The sequence below is a fragment of the Cucurbita pepo genome, chromosome LG16 (genome assembly GCF_002806865.2).
Source record: "Cucurbita pepo subsp. pepo cultivar mu-cu-16 chromosome LG16, ASM280686v2, whole genome shotgun sequence".
NCBI lineage: Eukaryota > Viridiplantae > Streptophyta > Magnoliopsida > Cucurbitales > Cucurbitaceae > Cucurbita > Cucurbita pepo.
This window is the reverse complement of record NC_036653.1, coordinates 1,976,762-1,987,183: the sequence shown is the minus strand read 5'-3', so window position 1 is coordinate 1,987,183 and position 10,422 is coordinate 1,976,762. Positions and strand designations below refer to the sequence as shown.

The window sequence follows — 10,422 nt, the reverse complement described above, 5'->3', positions numbered from 1 at the left end:
TGCAAGAATAGGACATCATGAACAAAGTTTGAAATATGTTATCTTTAGGTATCTTTAGGTCAACTTGATATAAATCACAGGATCAATGCAACAAATATTCTTTAATAATGAAATTGAAGATGGATAAACAAAAAATTCTTAATGAAATTGAAGATGGATAAACAAAAAATTCTTAAATAAGAAAATAGTTTTGCCCAGGCAAAGTCTCTAATGTTCTAATGTTCTAATGTTCTAAGACTTTACCCATGCAAAGTCTCTAATGTTCGCATGAAGTCTAACATACGGACAATTGTAAAATTTAGTGAAATAGTTTTGCAGAAGTTCGAACTTAAAACTGATGTTGTAAGTTCACATAGGTTGTCGTGGGCTCAAACTTTCATCAAGGATAAATTAGTGACACACGCTTAAGCTAATCAAGTAAGTGATGTCTTACAGTTGGAGTTAGATAATTAAAAGATGTATGATGGTGATGCCTCGTGGCCCCTACATGCACCATATTAGTTTATGATATGTTTATGTGTTCTTTGTATTGACATATGATGTTATGCTATGTATGCATGTGATATCCATTATACTATGTTATGAACGAAATGAAATGTTATGTACATCATCTTATGTCTTTTCATGTAAAGTTATGTGATGGATTATGTGATGATTGTCATGTATACATTATACATATATGTAATAAGTCATGGATTAAAGGAGAAAGAGAATGATGTTAATGTTATGTTATGAATAAAAATCATGGGGACCTCATGCATGTAAGTATGTTATGTGCATCAGGATAATTTCCTGTTATGCTATGTTAGTACAGATGCATACCTTCAATATTTATGTTTTTCATGATATCATGCGGGCCTTTATTTTTCTGTGGCGTCCAGTGACGTGTTAGCGTGTTGTGCCCGACCAAGTCAGCCCCAAGGGGTACGTATACGAGTCCGTCTGGTGGGTCCATGTGCACATACGTGGGCCGTGTGTGATGAAGTACTGCACATTCAACTCTGTCCGAAACTGGAAATAGCTTAAGGTCATGTTACAATTTTAAAGAATAGGTCACAATCATGTTATGTGTGTGATGGCATTACTAACCCCAACAGTGGGGTGACTTACTGAGTATTTCTTGAAATACTCAAGTCATGTGCTACCCTTATACTTTTCAAGTAAAGGTAAAGTTCTCATGCACGGATGATGGTAAATATTGGAAAGACTATGGAAGTCAAGATAGGACAGTAGAATGCATTGTTTTACGGTTAGTAGTTAATAAGTGGTTTCTTTATATTTCATGTTCAAAGACTGTGTTATTTCAAACTTCTTATTTTTTTAATTAAATAAGTCCTGGCTTCATTTTAAGGTGTATATTATGAATTTCCGCATATATATTTAAGACATGCATGTAATGACGTCACTCATTTAGGACAAGAAAATTAAGGGCGTTACACAAAGATAAGTACTAGAACATGAATCAAGATCTAAGTTCTCAAAACTAAGAATCTAGAACCTTAGAACTAAGACCCGTAAGTTAGAACCAAGGTTAAGAACTCAAAATCCAAGATAAAGGTCTTTGGGTAAGACCACGACAAGAACTAGGGGGTGTACATTCAACCCGACAACCCGGATCAACTGATATGAACCAAGAGACATCCATCATACAATATACTTCAATGAAGATGTGAAGAAAATATTGTTGAAATTATCAAAAGATATTTCAATTTATGTCAACTGAAGAAGAATGAAGTTTCATGTTATAAATTTTGGGTGGATTACAATTTAGAGTTATTTTATTTCATTAATGTATTTTAAGACTTTTTTTACTTTTTCTTTCCCTATTCTAGAACTCTCCCCTTTCTCAAATTTAGCTCGAGACTTCTCATTAATCTCTTGATTTCTATACTTATAATCAATGTTCTTACTATCCTTTTTCCATGTAGAAGTAGAATTGGGAAAAGTTTTAGAAGAATACCGTTTTGACCTTCGTTGGATTTACCTCTCGATCTTAATTGCAATGTGCAACAACTCCTCAATATTAGAATAAGGCTGTAAATCAGTCTTGTCTGCAATCTCTGTGTTTAACCCATTAAGAAACCACGCCATGAGAGCCTCCATGTCCTCATCGAGATCAAGTCGATCCATCAATGTATCCATCTCCTTGTAATAATCTTCCACAGACTTGCGTCCTTGTTTCAATGCTTGAAGCTTTTGCGCCATGTCCCGTTGAAAATATTGTGGAACAAAACGCTTCCTCATGGACTCTTTGAACTCGTACCATGAATCAATTGGTGCTTCAAGGTTTCTTCTCCTACTTGACATCAATTTATCCCACCAAATTTGAGCATATTGTTTGAATTGAGCAATGCATAACAGTACCTTCTTTTCATCACTAAAATTATGACAGTTGAACACCGACTCCACCGTTTTCTCCCATTGAAGGTACTCCTCTGGATCGGTTTTGCCATAAAACTTGAGAAGTTTTAATTTGATGCTCCCCACGTTACGATCAATTCTATCATCATAAGGAACTCGTTGTTGTAAATTATGATACCTTCTTCCATGGTCTCTCCCTCGCATCAAGCCATGACCAACCGCATGTGGATTATCCTCGTGGTGATCAGAATTGTCGCCCTCATATGTATCGGTTGAGGGCGTAGGTAGTGAAATCCTCTATTGAGCTTGATTTTGAATCTCCAATCTTCCTATTCGATCAATCAACTCTTCTATTCCTCGAATTAGTCTTTGCATGGTTCGTTGTTGTGCTTCTCTCAATCGTGCACCAGTAATGTCAGTATTGTCGTCTGGATCGAATATCTCAAGGCAAGAACATTGTTTGAGATTCGAATCACTCCACAACCAAGATCGATCATGTCTAGCTTGAATGATTCTTATTGATCATATATATCAACGCAAGAACACTTGTTTGAGATTCGAATTACTCCACAAACAAGATTGATCATGTCTGGCTTGAATGATTCTACATGCAACCTAAACTACATAGAATTGCAAAGAAACTGAGCCATTGGCTAAAGAAAAGCACAAATGCTTCTTTCTATATTTTCCAAGTCTACTTACAAATATAACATACATCACTTTATATAGCCTAAAAATGAAACTATTAAAGGCATTCCAAGAGTTGTAACATTCCTACTTAATGGCCATAATTAACTTGTAACCTAAAGTAAATAAAAAAATCTTAAAATACATTAATGAAATACAATAACTCTAAATTCTAATCCACCCAAAATTTATAACATGAAACTTCATTCTTCTTCAATTGACATGAATTGAAATATCTTTTTATTGTTGANATGAAATACAATAACTCTAAATTCTAATCCACCCAAAATTTATAACATGAAACTTCATTCTTCTTCAATTGACATGAATTGAAATATCTTTTTATTGTTGAGAAGTATATTGTATGATGGATGTCTCTTGGTTCATATCACCAACCCAACCCGAACTATAAGGGTTGGTGGGTTGGATTAACATTTCGGGTAGGGTTGAGTTCATTTCTCTGAACCCGAATTGAATCGGTTCGATTTTGGATTCGTGGGACAAACCCTCGGGTTGACCCGAGCGAGCCGATCTAAAGATATATATAAAATATATTAAAAATCTTTCAGTATGAATGAGTTTGCCAGAATGGTACTTTGCCTGGGTTCGACTCCAGTCTATTACATGTTTCTTTTTATTATTTATTTAATTTCTTTTATATTATGTTTCTTTATTTTTTATTATTTTGTTTAATTTCTTTTATATATATTTTTTTCTTTTTTTCTTTTTATCATTTTTATATATATACATGTTTCTTTTTATTATTTTGTTTGTTACAACATTATTATATTCTAATTTATATATTTTTTTTAATTTTTTCTAATAATTTAGGACTCTATAAGATTACGTAGGAGCGCATATTTCAATTAAAATATTTTTATATATTTTTTATTTTTATTATATATAATACCTCTAAACTAACTATTTAATTTCATGATCTAACCTTATATATTTATTATTTTAACCGATTCTAAAAAAATATCTCAGTTGTCTCTAATTTTGTGACAATGTTCAACTATATTAATATATGTTAGAATTTTCACTCCTTGTTTTTGACTGATTTTTTTATTTTTTTATTTTTGAATAATTATAGATTGATTTGTATTTGTTTGTAAACTTTTAATATATTTTATCTAAGATTGTATCCGAATAATTATAGCGTGGACTAATAAAACTTTAAAAAAAAATGACAACCCAACCCAAACCCAACCCAACCAGGTTGGGTTGGGTTGGGTTGTGAAAAGTTTTGGGTTGAGTCCAACCAACCCGAACTTTTGGGTTGGGTCAAAAAAATCCTTCAACCCAACTCAACTCGGACCATGTACACCCCTCACAAGAACTCAGAACTCAAAAATAGAACCTAAGGGCTAAGTTCTCAACTGAAGAATAAGAATGTGATAAGAAAGAGTATGGTACCTAACCTATCTTAAGGATACAATTAACAGTCTACAAATAGGCTACTTACTCGTCTTTGTACGCACTCCATGTTTTACATATTTTTAACTAACTAGGGAGCTGATCAAGGTCGGGAGTGGACTCTAGAGCAAGTGCCATAGACAAGTCTGACCTTACCCTTCAACTTCTTTTTGTTTTAAATGTTGCATCTCTTCTTTATTTTATATCTAATACTACTTATAATATACACTCTATTTTGATATAATGCAAGTATATTGTATATTATGTTTTAATACGATATTTTGATATAACACGATGAGTACATCAACTCTTTCGTTCATCTGATTATGACTTGACTGTCCGGGTTGGTGGTGGGAAGTTGTCGTTGTAGAAATTAACCTATATCATAATTGCTTAAAAATGAGTGGGTAATTCGTTTAAGTAGAAGCCCATGTAGTTAGCTTCAGATAAATGAAAAGTTTATGGGCTGGGTTGGTTTACCCGTATTTCTAAACTTAATTTGGATTAAATCGAATCCTTGACTCGTANTAAGACCAAAATGCAGCATTCTCCAATCAAAATATTTTCTATCCAGATTTTTTTCCCGATCTATAATATAATTATCTATTAGATAATTATTGATAGGGATATCCGTTAGTATATCAAAAAAAATCCATTTATCTGTGTTGTATCCAGATTTGTAATTTATTTTTAAAAAATACTCTTTTTCCACGTAATATAATTATATATACCTGATTTTAATTTAATTTCATTTCATATTTAAAAATAAAAAATTAAAATTTTGGAAGGTAATTTTTTGAAAAATATATTTTCCAGTTAGTTGAAAACCGAAATAATGGTTCGGTCTAGTTACTTCGAAAACCGAACTAATGGGTTCGGTTCAGAGATACAGACCGGTCGGCATACTTTATCAGCTTGGCTGCTGCAAATTTAGGGTACACTCACGAGCCAGGCGCTCCCCCTCGCTCCTTCAGAATCGCCCCGGACACGGATCTTCTGGAGCTCGCCTCTCGATCTCCGATTTGCTTCCATTTCCAGGTATCCTCCTATATCCTCTCTAAATCCTTTTAAGCGAGCGACTGGCGCTTCCCGAATCATTCTCTCAATCTCGCTCTACAGTTTTCTCTTTCTCAGTCTCTCAACGTTTGTTTTCTTCTTTTTTCTAAAACCCTTTTGCCATTTTTAGCTGCTTTTGAAGTACTTTAGGGTTCGACTCCTGATGCGATTCATGCGAATATTGGTAGTATTTTGCTGGATTCCTGATATCTTTGCGGGGATGTATGAGTTCGTTTGATTTTTTTTGTATGTTAGAAATGATTGGCGATGTTTCTGTTTAATCTGTTCTGCTGTTTATGTGATTTGTTTGCTGAATCTCTAACTTTTTTGCTGCTCTGGTTCGATTTAGTTTTTAATCTAACTGCAAATAAGCTAAGTAGTCAATTCAAGCTTCAGTGCTTATACCGCCATTACCATCTCTAGGATTAGCATCTTTTTCTTTGCATCTTAAGAAATGGAGTTGCATTACGAAAGAGAAGTTGGAAAAAGTAATTTCTCCGCCCAGCCCAACTATGATTAGGAAAAAAAAAAAAATCCCACAGTTGGTTTGTGTAGGAACAAGTAGTGAAAATCTCAGAAAGATTGTACAATTAGAAACGAAACGTTCCTTATAAAAAAGGCGATACAGAACAGTTAAATAGAATCAATCTCTTTATAAAGTAATATTGGAGAACGTTACAAAGGTCTGAAAATTGAAAATTTAATCAATCTCTAGTTCATCCCAAGAAACCGAGACTTGTAGTTTTCCAGTTAACCAAGTGAGTCCCACTATGGAATATGGCTCGCACAGAAATCCCACAATAGTTTCTCTATCAGCTTGTTGGTTTAGAAGGTGTTAAGAATGATACTCTGATACCATGTTAAGAATGAGAAATAGAAGTGGGATTGAAAGTCCAAGACACATAGGTGGGATCGAAAGTCTCAGTGGGATCTAAAGTCCGATTTTCATTAATGTTCAACGTTTAAATAGAATACAACAAACTAAATCCTAAAAATAAAAGAAAATATGCTACTAACCAAATCCTGAAGATAAGATAAAATATATCAAATATAAAATCCTAACTGATTAGGGCTATATAAAATATATTCCATTAGAAGGACTTCAAAGAGTGGACAAGCAATATCTCAAAATACTTGAAAGAATAGCTCGGATGGAAGTAGGGCCTCCCTTCGTTCGAGAGGAAATCAGCCTTCTCCTGGGGTTGTTTGCTTGTTGCTGATATCTTTGTGGTCTTTAGTTGTTATTTTGCTGTCACCTACAAATATATTTACATGCCGACACACATAAACTCATGTATAGTGCACGTGTTTGTATATGAGTGTTATTATGCACCCAAGCACACATCCCTTTAGCCCCCATGTTTCTCTATTCCTCCCTTTGCACCAATAATTCTATATTGCATTTTCCTTTTGGCATAGCAATATTTTAAATGTGTTTTCTCATCTTTCTGGATGATACATTGGTTTTTCCTGTCTTTAATATCGGTATTCGAAAAGATGTTAAGGGTTAATATCAACCTTACTTTTGTGAACTATAATGGCATCGCTCTCACTCTTTAATTTTGCAGATAACAATAGGTTGCAGAAAGTATATATCTTGCTAGTATGAGGCGGTGTTACCATTGAAATATTTTGTGTTTGTCTTGAAGTCTTATTTTATTGTGGAGAAAAATGCTTGGCTCATTTGGACCAATCTTGACTCTTCCAGCTCCATCCGAGGATTCAAAACCTACTGTTCAGGATGAGCAGGATGAAATTATTAATGACCATGAAGTGGATAAAGACAAAACCAACTCTGCACCGGTATCAGTTGCAACTCATACTAAAACTATTGGTATCATACATCCTCCTCCAGATATCCGAAGCATCGTTGATAAAACTTCACAATTTGTTGCGAAAAATGGACCAGAATTTGAGAAGAGGATCATTGCAAATAATGCCGGTAACGTCAAGTTTAATTTCTTGAATCCCTCAGATCCCTACCATGCATACTATCAGCATAGGTTGTCTGAGTTTCGTGCTCAGAATCAATCATCTGCACAGCAGCCTTCACAGGCTGCAGATTCTACTGCACCTGCGTTAGCCCCATCTGGTCCTGCTGCTGACAGCAATGAAACAGTGGCAGCTAAGCCTGATGTTTCTGCCTTGTTCAAACCTGTACGCAAAGTTCTCGAGCCTCCAGAGGCTGAGCAGTATACTGTCCGTCTTCCTGAAGGTATCACAGGGGAAGAATTGGATATTATCAAGCTGACAGCCCAATTTGTTGCTCGAAATGGGAAATCATTCTTGACAGGATTGACGAGTAGAGAGATTAACAATCCTCAGTTTCATTTTCTGAAACCTACTCATAGTATGTTCATGTTTTTCACCTCACTTGCGGATGCATATTCCAAAGTGCTAATGCCTCCTAAGGGGTTGACTGAGAAACTGAAGAAGAGTGTTACTGACATGACGACAGTGCTTGAGAGATGTGTGCATAGACTTGAGTGGGAACGTTCACAAGAGCAGGCAAGGCAAAAAGCTGAAGATGAGATTGAGCAGGAAAGGATACAGATGGCTATGATTGATTGGCATGATTTTGTCGTGGTTGAGGCGATAGACTTTGCAGATGATGAGGATGAAGATTTGCCCCCACCAATGACTCTTGAGGAGGTAGTTAGAAGAAGCAAGATTACGGTTGCTGAGGAAGAAATTGTTGAGCCTGGGAAGGAGATGGAAATGGACATGGATGAGGAAGAGATGCAACTGGTTGAAGAGGGTATGCGGGCTGCTCGGTTAGGAGAAAATGACAATGACAAGAATGATATGAAGGTAGATGAGGAGCCCGAGCCACCAATGAGAATTGTAAAGAACTGGAAGAGACCTGAAGAGAGAATCCCTGCAGAAAGAGATCATACGAAATTTGTTGTCTCTCCGATCACAGGTGAGCTAATTCCAATCAATGAGATGTCTGAACATATGAGGATTTCACTTATCGATCCGAAGTACAAAGAGCAAAAGGAAAGAATGTTTGCCAAGATTCGGGAGACTACACTTGCTCAGGATGATGAGATCTCACGAAATATAGTTGGACTGGCACGAACTCGTCCTGATATATTTGGTACCACTGAGGAGGAGGTATCAAATGCAGTCAAGGCAGAAATTGAAAAGAAGAAAGACGACCAACCGAAGCAGGTCATATGGGATGGCCATACTGGAAGCATTGGGCGTACAGCAAATCAAGCTATGTCACAGAATCTTGTTGGAGAGGATCCGAATGATACTACTTACAACGATGCGAGGAACCTTCCTGGCCCTGCAGCTCTGCCACCCAAACCCGGAGTGCCATCAGTTCGTCCTCTCCCGCCTCCACCTGGACTCGCCTTGAATCTTCCTTCCATGCCTCCAAATGCACACTATTCTAACCCAATTACTGGACTTCCTGTACACCAACCACAGCCGCCTGTTATCTCAATGATTCCATCCGTTCAGCCACCACCTCCTGCGATGCCTGGACAACAATCATATTTCATGAATCGTCCCCCATCTATACCTCCACCAATGTCTATGAATGCACCAAATATGAGTGTCCCACCACCACCTGGATCTCAGTTCACTCCCATGCAAGTTCCACGGCCTTTCGTCCCTCTCCCTGCCCCTCCACCTATGAATAGTATGATGCCACCTCCCCCTATGCCACAAGGGGTTCCTCCACCACCTATGCCCCAAGGGTCGCTGCCTCCCTTACCACCTGACGAAGCTCCTCCACCGCTTCCAGATGAACCCGAGCCAAAGAGACAGAAGCTGGATGATTCTTTGCTTATGCCCGAAGACCAGTTTCTGGCACAACATCCTGTATGCATTTGTTTTTGTTGTTGTCTGTCTATGAGTATCTTAATGCTTATTACCTCGATAATAACTGTGACTCTTTTGGTGGCAGGGACCTATCCGTATCACTGTATCTGTTCCTAATCTTGATGATGGAAATCTGAAAGGCCAAGTTCTGGAGATTACTGTGCAGTCCCTTTCTGAAACTGTTGGAAGTTTAAAAGAGAAGATAGCGGGTGAGATCCAGCTTCCAGCAAACAAACAGAAACTGAGTGGAAAACCTGGGTTTCTGAAGGACAATATGTCGCTTGCTTATTACAACGTTGGAGCAGGTGAAGCGCTTTCCCTGTCTTTAAGGGAACGTGGTGGTAGAAAGAGATGATCAAATCCTTGTAGCAGACAGACTATTTCAGGTTTAAATTTGGACTTTCCTAGTAGTATTTAGAAGACAACAATATATGTTCAAATTGAAGTGTATTGATCTTGTTTCAACTCCTCCCTCAGCTCCTCCCTATAATGAGACTGTAAAATTGCTTTCCAACTGTATCCTTATCAGAAAACTAGATTATGAAGTATATGTCAGAATTTTGAGTGTCCACGTAGGTTGTTAATTGCAGCCATTGAGGGGCAAATCAACTTAGTCTGAAGTAGTGTCGAGTTGAGTTATCGCGTTACTAAACTAATTCATGTGCCAGGATTGAACATCATGTCAATGACGTCATGTTTCCAAGTGATGCATGCCCAAGAGACTCTACATGCATTTAAAACAATGTAGGTAGGGTCGGTGTGTAAAAGTAATACATATTTATGCACGAAAGTGATGCATATCTAGTAAATCTAAAAATCATGAAAGTCTCGTATCTGATAGGTTTAGTGTACATGAACGTGATATTATATGGAATTATGTGTATGAAAGAAATGAAGATCTAGAGTACCTCGATGTTAGGTTTTAAGTCTAATCATAGTCATGTTAGTTTGATTCATGTTTGAATGTGTATGCACTTCATGGCTCAGGAGTAATGTCATTTATGGAATATTTTAATACTCAATCTTTTTTAAATTATTTTTTTACTAAATAAGGTAAGGACAAAGATA

General features: G+C 36.6%; 1 protein-coding gene across 1 annotated transcript; it reads left to right on the top strand.

The window, feature by feature from the left end:
- The first annotated feature begins 5,403 nt into the window (after nucleotides 1-5,403).
- On the top strand, nucleotides 5,404-9,925 carry LOC111777189 (probable splicing factor 3A subunit 1). The gene is made up of 3 exons (XM_023656663.1): nucleotides 5,404-5,502; nucleotides 7,089-9,354; nucleotides 9,440-9,925. Exons 2-3 carry the CDS (start codon nucleotides 7,192-7,194, stop codon nucleotides 9,707-9,709), a joined length of 2,433 nt encoding a protein of 810 aa, XP_023512431.1. The 5' UTR covers nucleotides 5,404-5,502; nucleotides 7,089-7,191; the 3' UTR covers nucleotides 9,710-9,925.
- Nucleotides 9,926-10,422: the final 497 nt, after the last annotated feature.

Coding starts and splice junctions, on each gene's coding strand:
- LOC111777189 (XM_023656663.1), top strand. CDS start 7,192: ATGCTTGGCTCATTTGGACCAATCTTGACTCTTCCAGCTCCATCCGAG. Junction 9,355..9,439: donor AGTTTCTGGCACAACATCCT/GTATGCATTTGT, acceptor TTTTGGTGGCAG/GGACCTATCCGTATCACTGT.